General features: G+C 40.9%; 1 protein-coding gene and 14 non-coding genes across 22 annotated transcripts in view; 8 read left to right on the top strand and 7 right to left on the bottom strand.

The window, feature by feature from the left end:
• LOC115094349 (zinc finger protein 211-like) overlaps positions 1-9588 on the top strand; it is a 113131-nt gene extending 103543 nt beyond the window's left edge. For 3 of the 8 annotated variants that reach the window (XM_029607310.1, XM_029607312.1, XM_029607313.1), the window contains exon 8: positions 6622-9587. In XM_029607310.1, coding sequence (XP_029463170.1) covers positions 6622-7382 — 761 coding nt within the window. In that variant the 3' untranslated portion in view covers positions 7383-9587. Of the gene's footprint in view, positions 1-6621 lie in introns of all 8 variants that reach the window. The other 5 variants (XM_029607306.1, XM_029607307.1, XM_029607309.1 and 2 more) reach the window with 3 other exon arrangements.
• A 159-nt stretch (positions 9589-9747) lies between these two features.
• TRNAN-GUU lies at positions 9748-9821 on the bottom strand. Its single transcript has one exon. It is a non-coding gene; the product is annotated as a tRNA-Asn (tRNA).
• A 279-nt stretch (positions 9822-10100) lies between these two features.
• On the top strand, positions 10101-10174 carry TRNAI-AAU. The gene has a single exon. It is a non-coding gene; the product is annotated as a tRNA-Ile (tRNA).
• A 1023-nt stretch (positions 10175-11197) lies between these two features.
• TRNAN-AUU lies at positions 11198-11271 on the bottom strand. The gene has a single exon. It is a non-coding gene; the product is annotated as a tRNA-Asn (tRNA).
• Positions 11272-11549: 278 nt separating this feature from the next.
• On the top strand, positions 11550-11623 carry TRNAI-AAU. Its single transcript has one exon. It is a non-coding gene; the product is annotated as a tRNA-Ile (tRNA).
• A 1024-nt stretch (positions 11624-12647) lies between these two features.
• On the bottom strand, positions 12648-12721 carry TRNAN-GUU. The gene has a single exon. It is a non-coding gene; the product is annotated as a tRNA-Asn (tRNA).
• A 278-nt stretch (positions 12722-12999) lies between these two features.
• On the top strand, positions 13000-13073 carry TRNAI-AAU. Its single transcript has one exon. It is a non-coding gene; the product is annotated as a tRNA-Ile (tRNA).
• Positions 13074-14097: 1024 nt separating this feature from the next.
• Positions 14098-14171, bottom strand: TRNAN-GUU. The gene has a single exon. It is a non-coding gene; the product is annotated as a tRNA-Asn (tRNA).
• Positions 14172-14449: 278 nt separating this feature from the next.
• Positions 14450-14523, top strand: TRNAI-AAU. Its single transcript has one exon. It is a non-coding gene; the product is annotated as a tRNA-Ile (tRNA).
• Positions 14524-15547: 1024 nt separating this feature from the next.
• TRNAN-GUU lies at positions 15548-15621 on the bottom strand. The gene has a single exon. It is a non-coding gene; the product is annotated as a tRNA-Asn (tRNA).
• Positions 15622-15899: 278 nt separating this feature from the next.
• On the top strand, positions 15900-15973 carry TRNAI-AAU. The gene has a single exon. It is a non-coding gene; the product is annotated as a tRNA-Ile (tRNA).
• Positions 15974-16997: 1024 nt separating this feature from the next.
• On the bottom strand, positions 16998-17071 carry TRNAN-GUU. The gene has a single exon. It is a non-coding gene; the product is annotated as a tRNA-Asn (tRNA).
• A 277-nt stretch (positions 17072-17348) lies between these two features.
• On the top strand, positions 17349-17422 carry TRNAI-AAU. The gene has a single exon. It is a non-coding gene; the product is annotated as a tRNA-Ile (tRNA).
• A 1023-nt stretch (positions 17423-18445) lies between these two features.
• Positions 18446-18519, bottom strand: TRNAN-GUU. Its single transcript has one exon. It is a non-coding gene; the product is annotated as a tRNA-Asn (tRNA).
• A 278-nt stretch (positions 18520-18797) lies between these two features.
• On the top strand, positions 18798-18871 carry TRNAI-AAU. The gene has a single exon. It is a non-coding gene; the product is annotated as a tRNA-Ile (tRNA).
• The last annotated feature ends 295 nt before the right edge of the window (positions 18872-19166 follow it).

The following is a 19166-nucleotide window of genomic DNA, read 5'->3' as shown; positions in this document are numbered from 1 at the left end:
TCTCTGCATTGGCATGCCTGCGGGGCCAGATTCAGGGCTCTTCCCTCGCAGTTCATCCTGACTTGCACATTTTCTTCGTGGAGTGAAGTATCTGCGACCCTGACTCGGCAGCTAATTCCCTCCTGGAACTTGAACTTGGTTCTCCGGGCTTTGTGCGATGCACCCTTCGAACCTATTAAGAGGGCTACCTTGAAGGACCTCACGTTGAAGGTAGCTTTTCTGGTGGCAATATGTTCCGCCAGGAGGGTGTCAGAGATTCAGGCCTTATCCTATAGGGAGCCTTTCCTGCACATCTTGGACTCAGGAGTTTTGCTTCGAACGGTCCCATCTTTTTTGCCAAAAGTGGTTTCTGCCTTTCATCTGAATCAGTCGGTGGAGCTTCCAGCTTTTACGAATATGGAGTTGAAGGATCCTCATTCTAGAGAGTTGAAGTGTCTGGATGTCAGATGGGCTTTATTGCACTATTTGGAGGCTAACAACGGATTCCGTTTATCAGATCATCTTTTTGTCTTATGGTATGGCGCTAAAAGACAGAAGGCGTCTAAAGCCACTATTGCTCATTGGTTAAAGGAAGCCATTGCATCAGCATATATCTGTCATGGTCACTCGGTTCCAGAAGGACTGAAAGCTCATTCTACTCGAGCACAGTCGGCTTCCTGGACGGAATGCCAACTGGTCTCCCCACAGGAAATCTGCAGGGCAGCTACCTGGAAATCTTTGCACTCTTTTGCTCAACACTACTGTTTAGACGTCCAGTAGGCAGAGGCCTGCAATTTTGGGGCTAGTGTCATTAGGGCGGGACTCACACCCTGTTTAGAAGAAGCTTGGGTATATCCCAGCAGTCTGGACTGATCCAGGTACGTACAGGGAAAGGAAAATTGGTTCTTACCTGCTAATTTTCATTTCTGTAGTACCACGGATTGGTCCAGACGCCCACTCACTGTGGGGTTGAGGGGTGTAGAAGAAGAGTTCGCTCAAACTGGTCTATGTTTTCTAATCTTTCCTGAAGAGTGGTATAGGCTTGTCTTATCCTTTTAAGGCCAGTGTTTGGTGTGTTTATCAAAGTTCTGTGTTTTCACCCTCTGCTCGTTTGGGGGATAAAACTTAGATTAATTCATGAGTGGTTTAATCTACAAAGTGGTTCTGCTTGGGTATGAGTAAATACTGAGGAACAGCAGTGGATCACCAGGTTAAGAGAGGGTGCTCTCGAAGTTTTTCTCTGTCTCCATCTGCTGGAAGGGAGGCAAAACCCAGCAGTCTGGACTGATCCATGGTACTACAGGAGCAAAAATTAGCAGGTAAGAACCAATTTTCTTTTATAAAAAACAGATTTGGCCACTATTTTAGTATGGTTTTTAAAAGACAAATTACTATCCACCATATACCTAGTGTTTTCAGGCAGGAACCAATTGCTATTTCATCATCTCTAATCTTAATGACTGAGGGAACTATACCACCACTAAGATGCTGAATCAGCAAAATCTCGGTTTTAGCCACGTTCAAAACTAGCTTATTAAAAAATAGCCAATTTACATGCAATTCAAAAGCTCATGGTTCTCACTCCAATTTGATTGAATTTCAATATAAAATTGGATGTCACCTGTAAATATTCTACAACCTGCATGTATGTCAGCCAAGATTTTACGCAATGGTGTAATATATAGATTAAAAAGGATGGCTGACAAGGTTGACCTTTGAAGGGATTTCAGTAGATCCTAACTGCCACCGAAAACTATCATCATCTAACCTTATCTGTTAGATAGGTAAGATCTGAACCAGTCAAGCCTACTTGTGATGCCAGTCTCCTGCAATCAATACGACAAAATGCCATAATCTATTATCAAATGCCGAAATGTCAAGAGTAATCAGCAAAAATATTTTTCTACTATCAAAGCTTTGCTTTGTACCAGTAGTTTGACTTACATTTGAGAGATGTGAATAGAGTCCTAGTTTTTATCATCTTGTGTTCTTGTTTTTCCCTTCTGGGCCATAGAGAATGCTTGTGGATAAAGTGCCAGAATATGGGATAGATGTAAGAAAAAAATAGCATTAAATGAAAGCTTTCTTTTCTTTTTCTAGTCCGTCATATCTCTTGCCCATTCTTCTGTCCCTCTCTTTCCTAAAATTAACAGAGCTACATAATCAGGAAGATACATTCATTTAATAACACTAACTAAGAGATTAATTTCAGTAGAGACCAACTTTCACAACATATTTTTGTAGATTATTAATCGAAAGGAGGATTCTTTGAAGTCAACTCTGATAAATTAGGGAAGTCAGGAAATATGGTTTAAGGGAAGAAGTGACAGAAACAAACATTCAAGGAGCAAGAAAAATAAAAGAATATGCATAAGATACACTTAAGTTAGTGCATGCAAATACTGAATATGCAATATATCTCATGAGTATTTATTGTGGATATTCTGAAAGCCAGACTAGTCAGATGGTTCCTGAGGATTGGGCTGAGAACTATTGTTATAGAAAGAGAATGGATAGTTTGTTGTATCCTATGACAGTGGTAGGTAGTCCATGGGCTGGTTTATGGGATAATAAACATAGGCTTAATCAACATAGGCTTTATGAGGAGGTAATATTTGTGTAAATTCACAAGAGGTTGTGTTGTGTAGTATAAGAGAGAAAACAAGGGGATCTCCGTCTGCGACTGGGAGGGTAACATGGATTTTATGAAAATGCACAGCAGAGAGAGTAAACAGGCTAATCTTTATCCTTGAACAAGATACATGCACATGTATTGTTTTAGTAGTATCACTGATAGAAACATAGAATATGACATTAGGTAAAGATTTCAAGGATCATGTTGTCTTTTCAGTTTCCTTGGTTATTACAATGTTCCAGATCCTACTTGATATCAAGCTTTACTCTAATTGCCTACTACTAAGGAGCATTTGCACTTATCTGATGTTTTCTTGAAATATTAGAACTGGTTTTGTACATACTAGCTCCATAGGGAGAATGTTTCCTATATCCACCATATTCTCTGTGAGGAAATATTTCCTTATGTTATGACTGCATCTACTTTTTTCTACCCTTTCAGCCTCATACCATGAATTCTTGTTCTAGAACAGATTTTTCAAGGAAAAATGCTTGCCTCTTGTACAAAAAAATCTGGGGCTAACACTTCAATCAACTATCTCGTCCAGCTCTCTTGAATTTGCAGTTATCAAATCGGCTCAACTTCAAATAGGTCTCACTTATGCCCCACCTGGATGCCTAGATTCCGACCCATCTCCCCTGATAGAAATTATAGCTAAATACATAAACTCTGACGCCCCGGCCATCCTGTTAGGCGATTTCAATCTCCATGTGGACGCCACTCCGCTTCCCTCTAACCGCGAATCCTTCCTTAATACTCTTTCCTGCATGGGCTTCAAACAACTTATAAAGGAGCCCACTCACAAAGCAGGGCACACCTTGGATTTAATTTTTATTAACCAAAGCCTATCCCAAGCATCCCACATTGTCTGTCAGCCAATTCCCTGGTCTGACCACAAACTTATCTCCACGTCATTCCTCAACCAACTCTCTACGCCCTCCTCCTCACAGAAAGCCACAATTCAATTCAGAAAATTATGCAATCAGGAAACCTTAATCTCTCACCTATCTCCAGAACTTAACCATTTAGACCTCACAGACGCAGACACTGCCTTATCCTCATGGTCCAAAATAACGAGTAAAGTGGCAGATTTGATCTGCCCCCTAAAAACTAAGGTTATCCTCTCAAACAAGGACATGAAAAAACCCTGGTTCTCTCCAGAATTAAAATCCATGAAACGAGAACTTAGAAAAAGGGAACAGAGCTGGCGCAGGAATCCTTCCGCCTCAAACCTAGCTTCTTTCAAATCTTTCATGCACCATTACAGGATCAAAATTCTTCAGACAAAAAAAGATTTCTACTCCCAGAAAATCCATAATTTCATCTTTGATCCAAAAGCCCTTTTCTCACTGGTTTCTTCTCTTACTAAACCTCCAGTTCCGGCTATCCCAGATGACAAAGCAGCTCTCCCCACAGTGAGCGGGCGTCTGGACTAGATTAGAAAACATAGACCAGTTTGAGCGGACTCTTCTTCTACACCCCTCATCCCCACAGTGAGCGGGCGTCTGGACCAATCCGTGGTACTACAGAAATGAAATCCATTGAACTTGCCAACTACTTCAAAGACAAAATAACTAATTTACTGGCCGCCCGCACAACGCTTACATCCCTGGGCCAATCATGTCCTCTTCTCACGGCACCACCTCTCATCTCTATGACTAATCATCCTTTCAGAGCCTCTTCGCCTCTTAAGGCATTCATGGAAGAATTCAAATCAACTTCCTCACTAGAAATAGAATCACTACTGAGGAAACTAAAACCATCCTCCCACCCTTTTGATGCAATTCCTGCTAATCTTCTCATTTCTAGCGCCACTGAAGTCTCTAAGCCCATCTCGCATATCATCAATGCTTCCTTAGCACAAGGTCATGTCCCCGACCCTCTCAAACTGGCTATCTTAAAACCCCTTCTAAAAAAAAATAACCTCTCTACAGACAACCCAGCAAACTTTCGTCCTATTGCAAACCTTCCTATCATCGCCAAGATCCTAGAGAGAATTGTCAACAAACAACTCTCCGAGTTTCTAGACAACAACAATATCCTCTCCCCAGCTCAACTAGGATTTCGCAAAGCTAGAAATACAGAATCTCTCCTTATTTCTCTGTCAGATTTCATCCTCATGAACCTGGAAAAGAAACGGCCCTGTCTTCTCATCCTCCTAGATTTATCGGCCGCATTTGACACAGTGAACCCTCAATGTCTCATAGACAGGCTAGCGGAGATCGGCATCAAAAATACCGTACTAAACTGTTTCAAGTCCTTCCTCCAAAATAGGCATTACAAAGTCAAGATTAACAGCAAAGAATCCCCCCCTTTCATCTCTTCCCTAGGATTTCCTCAAGGTTCATCTTTATCACCGACGCTATTCAATATCTATCTTCTCCCCCTTTGCAATCTACTCTCCGAGCTGAAACTTACATTTTATCTTTATGCAGACGATGTCCAAATCCTGATACCAATCACCGACTCGCTGCAAAAAACTCTTCTCCACTGGAATGCCTGTCTCATCCACATTAACAACCTCCTCTCAAAGCTTAATTTGTTACTCAACACCGACAAAACAGAATACATCCTAATCACATAAGATGGCAGCGTACCACTAAATAACGATCAACAGCCAATGTCCCCTACTTTCTCTCCCAAGGTAAGAAACCTCGGGGTAATCATAGACAGCCAAATGACCTTCACAGGCTTCATCAACAACACAGTAAAGGAGTGTTATTTTAAACTCCAAGTTCTAAAACGACTAAGACCCCTCCTTCATTTCCACGATTTTAGGTCAGTTTTACAAGCCATCATATTTTCCAAAATTGACTATTGTAATTCATTCCTTCACGGCCTGCCTGATATTTCACTCAAACCTCTACAGCTACTACAGAACACCACAGCCAGGATCCTCACAAAATCCAATAAGAGGGACCATATAACTCCAATTTTAAAGAATCTACATTGGCTACCAATTAAGTTTAGAATCCTTCATAAACTACTAACAGTCATTCACAAAGCCATACATAACATTACTCCTCTGGATCTTACAATACCTTTGCAACTCCACACCTCGATCCGTCCAATTAGACTAGCCCAGAGAAGCACGCTTCAAGCACCCACCATCAAGACCTCTTTCAGTAAGAGAGCTATTTCCACCTCGGGCCCCAAGCAATGGAACCTGCTCCCTCCTGAAATGAGGCTGGAACAATGTCCAATTACCTTTAAGAAGAGACTTAAGACTTTGTTGTTCAAACAAGCCTTCCCATAACTACTCACCTCCACCTTGGTTCTCATCCGCATCATGAGTAGACTATCCAACTTGAGGCCTTCACAGTCCTCCCCTATTTAATTTCCTTACCTTTCGCCCAAGTTATATAAACCCTACTCTCTACACTTGCTTCACCCATTTTATGTTTTCGAGGTTATTTCTACCCTGATCATTGTTTTATCCAGGTTATTCTTCCCTGTTCATTGTAAAACAAGACTTTGTCTATGTTATTTTGCTGGTTGTAATGTAAACCGAAGTGATAATTAATCTTGTTAATTGAACCTCGGTATATAAAAGTTATAAATAAATAAATAAATACATGTATTTTATTTATTTATTTATTTTTTACTTTTATATACCGACATTCTTGCATTAAATGCAAATCATGCCGGTTTACAGTGAAACAGAAAAAGCAGGAAAAAATTCCTTAGTCGAATACAATGAAACAGCTTAGTTAACAAAGGAAACATAAAAATAAATTTTTACATATACACAAAGGTTTGCACGAAGGGGTGCACAAAGGGGAGAGCCTATGTATACCTATGAGATATATTTCCCCTGCCTGTCCTCTAACATATTCATATTTCAGTCCTTATTGTCACTCCTAGTGCTTGTGGTGCAAATGCAACATTATCTTCATAGTTTTTCAGCATAAACAATAGCTCTAAGATTGACTTGAGTTAAAGGTTTGTTTACTTTAAGCTCATTGATTACTGTATATAACAGCTGGATTTTTGTTTTATTTCACCAGAAAGTGGATCAATGATCATGTTTGAAAAAAACCAAAATGGATGCACTGAAACAATAAAATTCTATGAAAAAATAGCAGAGAAACCTGAAGATAACATTCACAAGTGTTTTGCCAAAGGAATCTCCATCGTGAGACAGCAAAAGCCAAATTGGAATCATAGAGACCCTCTGGGTTTTAGGCCAGAGACACTGGAAACAACAGAATTTGTAAGCAAGATAAGTAAACTAACAAACCTCATTGCACAACAGAGAGTCAATGAAGAAGAAACAAGTAGATATACTACATTTTTAAAGGATCAAAGAACTACAAAGAGAAGACAATATGAATATGCTAAATATGAGCAAAACTTTAATAAGACTTCAGGTGTCCAAAGACATCTAAAAACTTGCAACAGAGATAGGCCATATAAATGTTCTGAATGTGAGAGAAGCTTCATCGATAAGTCTACTCTAATTTACCATCTGGCATCCCACAGAGGAGAAAAACCATTTAAATGTACTGAATGTGAGAGAGCATTTAGTCGGAACTCAGGTCTACAGAGCCATATGAGAACTCATACTGGAGAAAAACCATATAATTGTATTGCCTGTGAAAAAAGCTTCAGCCAGGCCTCTGCTCTCCAGAGACATTTTAGGACTCACACAGGAGAAAAACCATATACATGTACTGAATGTGAGAGAAACTTCAGTAGGAATGACAGTCTTAGAAGACATCTGAGATCTCACAATGGACAATCACAGAAATGGTCCCAGTTTTCTTAGGGGGCTGATTGGGCTGATCAAGGAGAATTTACAAGCCTGTTCTGACATGCTGTCCATAGTTGTGACACCCTATGAGCTACCATAGGATGTTATCTTTGCCACAATGCAAATATTAAAAATAGACCTAGCAGTAAATTTAAGAGTCTGAGATCATGTTATGTATTTAAAATACCCTGACTTAAGAATAAGGTTCATTCTTGTCATGGTATTTGCTAACCAAACTCGTTTGGAGACACTAACTGAGAGAGAAACACATAAGTGCTATTCTCTGGTACTGAACTAGTGATGAATTCTCACTTTATGGTTGCATGTATTATGTTTATGCCAAAAGGATATAGCTTATTATAGTGATTTACTTTAGTATACACCTGGAAAGTCCAGAAAACCTTTTGCATTCTTTCACTAGAGAGTCAGTGGGACAACAACCTCATTAGCATTACAGAGGATGGAGAAGGTGTATTTACATGGAATTTTCCCTATCCAGCTGACAAAAAGTTTGATACCAAAGAAAAGCAGGAGGACTAGTATATTCAGAATGAATATAATTTTCCAATGTTATCGTATGAACATTTGAGACCACACAGATCCCTTTTTATCAACTGTGTATTGCAACTTGAAAATAATCCATTTTTTGCCTTGTTTGAAGAAGCTCATGTGTATCACAATTTTTGCGTAAGTGCTAAGTTTGTTTAATATCAAGCTTTGCAACCTATAAAGAATTGAGTTTTCTTCAGGACTAATAAAGTTTCTAGCAGTGTCTCCTACAGAATAAAAGCAAAAAATAAATGTATGTTGTCATAGACATATAAGTCCAAGGAAACTGTTAGATAAATAGTTGCAGAAAATTATCTTCAAATATCCAGAGAAGCAATCAGAAATGAGAGTATTATGCCAGGAACATAAAGGAATAATTATTTATATTCCTGTAGGCCAGTTATAAAAACAGGATTCCAATGCATTCTGGTCTTACAACTAGAATATTTCAAAAGGGGATGATGCAGAAGAAACATTATGAAATTTCAGTTTGGTAAACTGAGGCACAGGATCATATTCTGATTTTAGGATATCATTTTATCTGTGGGAAGAGAGTTTGGAACTTTATTTACTTCTAGGTAAATGCTCAAACCATGAGACTACACTCACTTCTATTTATTTATTTAACTAATCAAAAAGTAAAGGAAGTTTTTCTACAGAGATTATATAGATGTATTATGCATCAGGCAGAATTGATTTAATTTATAAGCAGTTGGCTGAGAAGAACTTTCAGGCTGCTTGAATAAGCTTGAACACAACTGTAACACACTGAGCTCATGGAAAGATCATTTTAACATTCTTAAAGTATAATAAAATTGCTCTCTTTTAATTGATTTGCTGTTATCAAAAAAAATTATCAGTCATACACATCGAGTCACGTGATCCATCATGTGCACCAAGTTGAGTATTTCTCTAAGCTTTTTAGAAAATTCAGAATAAAGTGGTGTTACCATGTTAGCCCATTTGCATATGCAGACATGCAAGTCAATACTCAAGTTGTAGCTGATGCTTTTTTTTATTGGACTAATGAATATATTTCTGACTAGCTTATAATCCCTTCATCATGTCAAACAAAATGGACAGTTTTATGGAAAGGAGGAGGATGTAGGATTATACAAGTAGAAAACATTTCCCTATCGAAGTATCACTTTTCTCTGAGATGTGTTATCCTATATCAGTCTTTAAAAAAAATAACATTGTCACAGAAAACAGCAAGAAGAAGAAATCTGGATGAGGAAATATTTCCCCAGGCCAGATTACTGCAGCTATGACCTTTATGATCAGGATACTAAAAGGGAACTTCAATAATACCCGGGAATGTAAGATATTTGAAACATAGTAACATAGAAATGATGACAGAAAAGGACCAAATAATTCATCAAATCTGTCCAGCAAGCTTCTAATGGTAATATCTGCTGCATTGTGCAGGTTACCCCATGTTTCTTTTAAGGGTAGCAACTACTGTTCCAAGTGTTATGATAACCCATAACAAATTTTATAAAAGGACTTAATAGGGATATGGGTTTCCTTACCCATTACCAGAAATAATCCTACTTGTCTGTCTTCTCACCACTGTCCCCACCAATCTTACTTTACAACTCTACAGCTTTGAAAACATATATTACCTTCCTCCACCCAACAACTTTCACCTTCCCAAAGGGTGACTGACACACAGGGTTCTTTTACACTACTGAAGCCAAAACCATTTTCAGAAACCTACCATAGAATCCTAGAGCCCTGGACTCTCCTCTTCTATCAGTGCTGGTGCATTAATGTAAGCAAAGAGAAAAACACACACCTAGTTCTGAGCTTGGAAAGCAAGCTCACAGTCAGTCCCTGGGTGGGTTTGAACCACCAACTTTTCGGTTAACAGCCGAATGCGCTAACCTATTGCACCACAGAGACAAGATGACAAACAGCCCTGCATTGTATTCTCTGGCCATCTGCTCTCCATCACACGCACACGCACACGCACTCTCTTTTTTTAGCACCACACATACGGGTGTGACTTACAAGACTTTGAGAGTGTGGAATGCTCAGCTACGTATTGTCCAGGAAAGAGCGATAGCAGGATGAGTGGACATACTTTTGGTATGAGTCTGTGCCTTTCTACTCACTCATGAAAATTCAGGTTGCATCATTATGGTTGCACGAGTTGAAAGCTCCTAACCTTCTTCCCTAAGTGGTCAGTTAGCTCAGCTGGTTAGAGTATGGTGCTAATAACGCCAAGGTCATGGGTTCAACCCCCATACTGACCAATTTCTTTCTCCTCATTAAAGTTACTACCAGTTTTGAAGGGAGCAGCAATTCCTAAATATAGCTTCTGACACAGGATTGGAATAGCAAAACAACAACATGATGAAGATTAAGGGGTAGTTTAATCCCTTTAGTGTTTGCCTATTGTCTGATTATTTGTACCATACTTTAAAAGGTGCCTCAATTTGCAGAACTAAGAAACCCACCACCTTCTAAGGCAAACACCTAGAGGAACTACAACAAAATTCTCTAGCTATATGTAAGCCAGGGAATACGAAACACGCTTCAAAATGGGTTTTCTACCACACAAGGCTTCCTCTCTCTCCTCCGTGTACTCATCTGGCCACTGTTTTTCCTTCAGGGAGAATAGATGGAAGTAGATGAAACACCAATACTTTCTCCACAGATACAAACAGTATTTTCAGGAACTGCCTGCGATCAGTTTCCTCGTCCTTTAAACAATGAACAAGCAGAGCAATCCACGTCATCCTAATGAAGTGCTACCACATATTGTCTTTCATGACAAAGAAAGGCCTGAAAGGAGGTAGATTAAGAATCAATAGGAGTTCAAATGAAGCATCGTTTGACAGACGAATAGTATAGGGAGACTGCCTTTTAATGCTGACCGAATATGGACAGGACAGCCTGCATTTTTAGTGGATTTACTGTTCAGTTATGGTTTTTCACTATCTTCTCTCACATGCTACCACCGAATCAGGGATAATAAATGATGCAGAATCACTAGGGTGTTTGATACTGCTTAAAAAGTTGTAATGGTGTGGATTATCGCGTCTTTGTAGCAAAAAGGCCACTATTTTCCTTCCTCCACCCAACAACTTTCACCTTCCCAAAGGGTGACTGACACACAGGGTTCTTTTACACTACTGAAGCCAAAACCATTTTCAGAAACCTACCATAGAATCCTAGAGCCCTGGACTCTCCTCTTCTATCAGTGCTGGTGCATTAATGTAAGCAAAGAGAAAAACACACACCTTGTTCTGAGCTTAGAAAGCGAGCTCACAGTTCGTCCCTGGGTGGGTTTGAACCACCAACCTTTCGGTTAATAGCCGAATGAGCTAACCTATTGCGCCACAGCGACAAGATGACAAACAGCCCTGCATAGTATTCTCTGGCCATCTGCTCTCCATCACACGCACATTCTCCTTTTTTAGCACCACACATACGGGTGTGACTTACAAGACTTTGAGAGTGTGGAATGCTCACCACGCACAGCTAGGTATTGTCCAGGAAAGAGCGATAGCAGGATGAGTGGACATACTTTTGGTATGAGTCTGCAACTTTCTGCTCACTCATGAAAACTCAGGTTGCATCATTATGGTTGCACGAGTTGAAAGCTCCTAACCTTCTTCCCTAAGTGGTCAGTTAGCTCAGCTGGTTAGAGTATGGTGCTAATAACGCCAAGGTCATGGGTTCAACCCCCATACTGACCAATTTCTTTCTCCTCATTAAAGTTACTACCAGTTTTGAAGGGAGCAGCAATTCCTAAATATAGCTTCTGACACAGGATTGGAATAGCAAAACAACAACTTGATGAAGATTAAGGGGTAGTTTAATCCCTTTAGTGTTTGCCTGTTGTCTGATTATTTGTACCATACTTTAAAAGATGCCTCAATTTGCAGAACTAAGAAACCCACACACCTTCTAAGGCAAACACCTAGAGGAACTACAACAAAATTCTCTAGCTATATGTAAGCCAGGGAATACGAAACACGCTTCAAAATGGGTTTCCTATCACACAAGGCTTCCTCTCTCTCCTCCGTGCACTCATCTGGCCACTGTTTTTCCTTGAGGGAGAATAGATGGAAGTAGGTGAAACACCAATACTTTCTCCACAGATACAAACAGTATTTTCAGGGACTGCCTGCGATCAGTTTCCTCGTCCTTTAAACAATGAACAAGCAGAGCAATCCACGTCATCCTAATGAAGTGCTACCACATATTGTCTTTCATGACAAAGAAAGGCCTGAAAGGAGGTAGATTAAGAATCAATAGGAGTTCAAATGAAGCATCGTTTGACAGACGAATAGTATAGGGAGACTGCCTTTTAATGCTGACTGAATATGGACAGGACAGCCTGCATTTTTAGTGGATTTACTGTTCAGTTATGGTTTTTCACTATCTTCTCTCACACGCTACCACCGAATCAGGGATAATAAATGATGCAGAATCACTAGGGTGTTTGATACTGCTTAAAAAGTTGTAATGGTGTGGATTATCGCGTCTTTGTAGCAAAAAGGCCACTATTTTCCTTCCTCCACCCAACAACTTTCACCTTCCCAAAGGGTGACTGACACACAGGGTTCTTTTACACTACTGAAGCCAAAACCATTTTCAGAAACCTACCATAGAATCCTAGAGCCCTGGACTCTCCTCTTCTATCAGTGCTGGTGCATTAATGTAAGCAAAGAGAAAAACACACACCTTGTTCTGAGCTTAGAAAGCGAGCTCACAGTCCGTCCCTGGGTGGGTTTTCACCACCAACCTTTCGGTTAACAGCCGAATGCGCTAACCTATTGCGCCACAGAGACAAGATGACAAACAGCCCTGCATAGTATTCTCTGGCCATCTGCTCTCCATCACACGCACCTTCTCCTTTTTTAGCACCACACATACGGGTGTGACTTACAAGACTTTGAGAGTGTGGAATGATCACCACGCTCAGCTACGTATTGTCCAGGAAAGAGCGATAGCAGGATGAGTGGACATACTTTTGGTATGAGTCTGTGCCTTTCTACTCACTCATGAAAACTCAGGTTGCATCATTATGGTTGCACGAGTTGAAAGCTCCTAACCTTCTTCCCTAAGTGGTCAGTTAGCTCAGCTGGTTAGAGTATGGTGCTAATAACGCCAAGGTCATGGGTTCAACCCCCATACTGACCAATTTCTTTCTCCTCATTAAAGTTACTACCAGTTTTGAAGGGAGCAGCAATTCCTAAATATAGCTTCTGACACAGGATTGGAATAGCAAAACAACAACTTGATGAAGATTAAGGGGTAGTTTAATCCCTTTAGTGTTTGCCTGTTGTCTGATTATTTGTACCATACTTTAAAAGATGCCTCAATTTGCAGAACTAAGAAACCCACACACCTTCTAAGGCAAACACCTAGAGGAACTACAACAAAATTCTCTAGCTATATGTAAGCCAGGGAACACGAAACACGCTTCAAAATGGGTTTCCTATCACACAAGGCTTCCTCTCTCTCCTCCGTGCACTCATCTGGCCACTGTTTTTCCTTGAGGGAGAATAGATGGAAGTAGGTGAAACACCAATACTTTCTCCACAGATACAAACAGTATTTTCAGGGACTGCCTGCGATCAGTTTCCTCGTCCTTGAAACAATGAACAAGCAGAGCAATCCACGTCATCCTAATGAAGTGCTACCACATATTGTCTTTCATGACAAAGAAAGGCCTGAAAGGAGGTAGATTAAGAATCAATAGGAGTTCAAAAGAAGCATCGTTTGACAGACGAATAGTATAGGGAGACTGCCTTTTAATGCTGACTGAATATGGACAGGACAGCCTGCATTTTTAGTGGATTTACTGTTCAGTTATGGTTTTTCACTATCTTCTCTCACACGCTACCACCGAATCAGGGATAATAAATGATGCAGAATCACTAGGGTGTTTGATACTGCTTAAAAAGTTGTAATGGTGTGGATTATCGCGTCTTTGTAGCAAAAAGGCCACTATTTTCCTTCCTCCACCCAACAACTTTCACCTTCCCAAAGGGTGACTGACACACAGGGTTCTTTTACACTACTGAAGCCAAAACCATTTTCAGAAACCTACCATAGAATCCTAGAGCCCTGGACTTTCCTCTTCTATCAGTGCTGGTGCATTAATGTAAGCAAAGAGAAAAACACACACCTTGTTCTGAGCTGAGAAAGCGAGCTCACAGTCCGTCCCTGGGTGGGTTTGAACCACCAACCTTTCGGTTAACAGCCGAATGCGCTAACCTATTGCGCCACAGAGACAAGATGACAAACAGCCCTGCATAGTATTCTCTGGCCATCTGCTCTCCATCACACGCACATTCTCCTTTTTTAGCACCACACATACGGGTGTGACTTACAAGACTTTGAGAGTGTGGAATGATCACCACGCTCAGCTACGTATTGTCCAGGAAAGAGCGATAGCAGGATGAGTGGACATACTTTTGGTATGAGTCTGTGCCTTTCTACTCACTCATGAAAACTCAGGTTGCATCATTATGGTTGCACGAGTTGAAAGCTCCTAACCTTCTTCCCTAAGTGGTCAGTTAGCTCAGCTGGTTAGAGTATGGTGCTAATAACGCCAAGGTCATGGGTTCAACCCCCATACTGACCAATTTCTTTCTCCTCATTAAAGTTACTACCAGTTTTGAAGGGAGCAGCAATTCCTAAATATAGCTTCTGACACAGGATTGGAATAGCAAAACAACAACTTGATGAAGATTAAGGGGTAGTTTAATCCCTTTAGTGTTTGCCTGTTGTCTGATTATTTGTACCATACTTTAAAAGATGCCTCAATTTGCAGAACTAAGAAACCCACACACCTTCTAAGGCAAACACCTAGAGGAACTACAACAAAATTCTCTAGCTATATGTAAGCCAGGGAACACGAAACACGCTTCAAAATGGGTTTCCTATCACACAAGGCTTCCTCTCTCTCCTCCGTGCACTCATCTGGCCACTGTTTTTCCTTGAGGGAGAATAGATGGAAGTAGGTGAAACACCAATACTTTCTCCACAGATACAAACAGTATTTTCAGGGACTGCCTGCGATCAGTTTCCTCGTCCTTGAAACAATGAACAAGCAGAGCAATCCACGTCATCCTAATGAAGTGCTACCACATATTGTCTTTCATGACAAAGAAAGGCCTGAAAGGAGGTAGATTAAGAATCAATAGGAGTTCAAAAGAAGCATCGTTTGACAGACGAATAGTATAGGGAGACTGCCTTTTAATGCTGACTGAATATGGACAGGACAGCCTGCATTTTTAGTGGATTTACTGTTCAGTTATGGTTTTTCACTATCTTCTCTCACACGCTACCACCGAATCAGGGATAATAAATGATGCAGAATCACTAGGGTGTTTGATACTGCTTAAAAAGTTGTAATGGTGTGGATTATCGCGTCTTTGTAGCAAAAAGGCCACTATTTTCCTTCCTCCACCCAACAACTTTCACCTTCCCAAAGGGTGACTGACACACAGGGTTCTTTTACACTACTGAAGCCAAAACCATTTTCAGAAACCTACCATAGAATCCTAGAGCCCTGGACTTTCCTCTTCTATCAGTGCTGGTGCATTAATGTAAGCAAAGAGAAAAACACACACCTTGTTCTGAGCTGAGAAAGCGAGCTCACAGTCCGTCCCTGGGTGGGTTTGAACCACCAACCTTTCGGTTAACAGCCGAATGCGCTAACCTATTGCGCCACAGAGACAAGATGACAAACAGCCCTGCATAGTATTCTCTGGCCATCTGCTCTCCATCACACGCACATTCTCCTTTTTTAGCACCACACATACGGGTGTGACTTACAAGACTTTGAGAGTGTGGAATGATCACCACGCTCAGCTACGTATTGTCCAGGAAAGAGCGATAGCAGGATGAGTGGACATACTTTTGGTATGAGTCTGTGCCTTTCTACTCACTCATGAAAACTCAGGTTGCATCATTATGGTTGCACGAGTTGAAAGCTCCTAACCTTCTTCCCTAAGTGGTCAGTTAGCTCAGCTGGTTAGAGTATGGTGCTAATAACACCAAGGTCATGGGTTCAACCCCCATACTGACCAATTTCTTTCTCCTCATTAAAGTTACTACCAGTTTTGAAGGGAGCAGCAATTCCTAAATATAGCTTCTGACACAGGATTGGAATAGCAAAACAACAACTTGATGAAGATTAAGGGGTAGTTTAATCCCTTTAGTGTTTGCCTGTTGTCTGATTATTTGTACCATACTTTAAAAGATGCCTCAATTTGCAGAACTAAGAAACCCACACACCTTCTAAGGCAAACACCTAGAGGAACTACAACAAAATTCTCTAGCTATATGTAAGCCAGGGAACACGAAACACGCTTCAAAATGGGTTTCCTATCACACAAGGCTTCCTCTCTCTCCTCCGTGCACTCATCTGGCCACTGTTTTTCCTTGAGGGAGAATAGATGGAAGTAGGTGAAACACCAATACTTTCTCCACAGATACAAACAGTATTTTCAGGGACTGCCTGCGATCAGTTTCCTCGTCCTTGAAACAATGAACAAGCAGAGCAATCCACGTCATCCTAATGAAGTGCTACCACATATTGTCTTTCATGACAAAGAAAGGCCTGAAAGGAGGTAGATTAAGAATCAATAGGAGTTCAAATGAAGCATCGTTTGACAGACGAATAGTATAGGGAGACTGCCTTTTAATGCTGACTGAATATGGACAGGACAGCCTGCATTTTTAGTGGATTTACTGTTCAGTTATGGTTTTTCACTATCTTCTCTCACACGCTACCACCGAATCAGGGATAATAAATGATGCAGAATCACTAGGGTGTTTGATACTGCTTAAAAAGTTGTAATGGTGTGGATTATCGCGTCTTTGTAGCAAAAAGGCCACTATTTTCCTTCCTCCACCCAACAACTTTCACCTTCCCAAAGGGTGACTGACACACAGGGTTCTTTTACACTACTGAAGCCAAAACCATTTTCAGAAACCTACCATAGAATCCTAGAGCCCTGGACTCTCCTCTTCTATCAGTGCTGGTGCATTAATGTAAGCAAAGAGAAAAACACGCACCTTGTTCTGAGCTTAGAAAGCGAGCTCACAGTCCGTCCCTGGGTGGGTTTGAACCACCAACCTTTCGGTTAACAGCCGAATGCGCTAACCTATTGCGCCACAGAGACAAGATGACAAACAGCCCTGCATAGTACTCTCTGGCCATCTGCTCTCCATCACACGCACATTCTCCTTTTTAGCACCACACATACGGGTGTGACTTACAAGACTTTGAGAGTGTGGAATGATCACCACGCTCAGCTACGTATTGTCCAGGAAAGAGCGATAGCAGGATGAGTGGACATACTTTTGGTATGAGTCTGTGCCTTTCTACTCACTCATGAAAACTCAGGTTGCATCATTATGGTTGCACGAGTTGAAAGCTCCTAACCTTCTTCCCTAAGTGGTCAGTTAGCTCAGCTGGTTAGAGTATGGTGCTAATAACGCCAAGGTCATGGGTTCAACCCCCATACTGACCAATTTCTTTCTCCTCATTAAAGTTACTACCAGTTTTGAAGGGAGCAGCAATTCCTAAATATAGCTTCTGACACAGGATTGGAATAGCAAAACAACAACTTGATGAAGATTAAGGGGTAGTTTAATCCCTTTAGTGTTTGCCTGTTGTCTGATTATTTGTACCATACTTTAAAAGATGCCTCAATTTGCAGAACTAAGAAACCCACACACCTTCTAAGGCAAACACCTAGAGGAACTACAACAAAATTCTCTAGCTATATGTAAGCCAGGGAACACGAAACACGCTTCAAAATGGGTTTCCTATCACACAAGGCTTCCTCTCTCTCCTCCGTGCACTCATCTGGCCACTGTTTTTCCTTGAGGGAGAATAGATGGAAGTAGGTGAAACACCAATACTTTCTCCACAGATACAAACAGTATTTTCAGGGACTGCCTGCGATCAGTTTCCTCGTCCTTGAAACAATGAACAAGCAGAGCAATCCACGTCATCCTAATGAAGTGCTACCACATATTGTCTTTCATGACAAAGAAAGGCCTGAAAGGAGGTAGATTAAGAATCAATAGGAGTTCAAATGAAGCATCGTTTGACAGACGAATAGTATAGGGAGACTGCCTTTTAATGCTGACTGAATATGGACAGGACAGCCTGCATTTTAGTGGATTTACTGTTCAGTTATGGTTTTTCACTATCTTCTCTCACACGCTACCACCGAATCAGGGATAATAAATGATGCAGAATCACTAGGGTGTTTGATACTGCTTAAAAAGTTGTAATGGTGTGGATTATCGCGTCTTTGTAGCAAAAAGGCCACTATTTTCCTTCCTCCACCCAACAACTTTCACCTTCCCAAAGGGTGACTGACACACAGGGTTCTTTTACACTACTGAAGCCAAAACCATTTTCAGAAACCTACCATAGAATCCTAGAGCCCTGGACTCTCCTCTTCTATCAGTGCTGGTGCATTAATGTAAGCAAAGAGAAAAACACGCACCTTGTTCTGAGCTTAGAAAGCGAGCTCACAGTCCGTCCCTGGGTGGGTTTGAACCACCAACCTTTCGGTTAACAGCCGAATGCGCTAACCTATTGCGCCACAGAGACAAGATGACAAACAGCCCTGCATAGTACTCTCTGGCCATCTGCTCTCCATCACACGCACATTCTCCTTTTTTAGCACCACACATACGGGTGTGACTTACAAGACTTTGAGAGTGTGGAATGATCACCACGCTCAGCTACGTATTGTCCAGGAAAGAGCGATAGCAGGATGAGTGGACATACTTTTGGTATGAGTCTGTGCCTTTCTACTCACTCATGAAAACTCAGGTTGCATCATTATGGTTGCACGAGTTGAAAGCTCCTAACCTTCTTCCCTAAGTGGTCAGTTAGCTCAGCTGGTTAGAGTATGGTGCTAATAACGCCAAGGTCATGGGTTCAACCCCCATACTGACCAATTTCTTTCTCCTCATTAAAGTTACTACCAGTTTTGAAGGGAGCAGCAATTCCTAAATATAGCTTCTGACACAGGATTGGAATAGCAAAACAACAACTTGATGAAGATTAAGGGGTAGTTTAATCCCTTTAGTGTTTGCCTGTTGTCTGATTATTTGTACCATACTTTAAAAGATGCCTCAATTTGCAGAACTAAGAAACCCACACACCTTCTAAGGCAAACACCTAGAGGAACTACAACAAAATTCTCTAGCTATATGTAAGCCAGGGAACACGAAACACGCTTCAAAATGGGT

This window comes from Rhinatrema bivittatum, chromosome 6, assembly GCF_901001135.1.
Source record: "Rhinatrema bivittatum chromosome 6, aRhiBiv1.1, whole genome shotgun sequence".
NCBI lineage: Eukaryota > Metazoa > Chordata > Amphibia > Gymnophiona > Rhinatrematidae > Rhinatrema > Rhinatrema bivittatum.
Note: the sequence above shows the minus strand (reverse complement) of the source record. Positions and strands in the feature narration are given on the sequence as shown.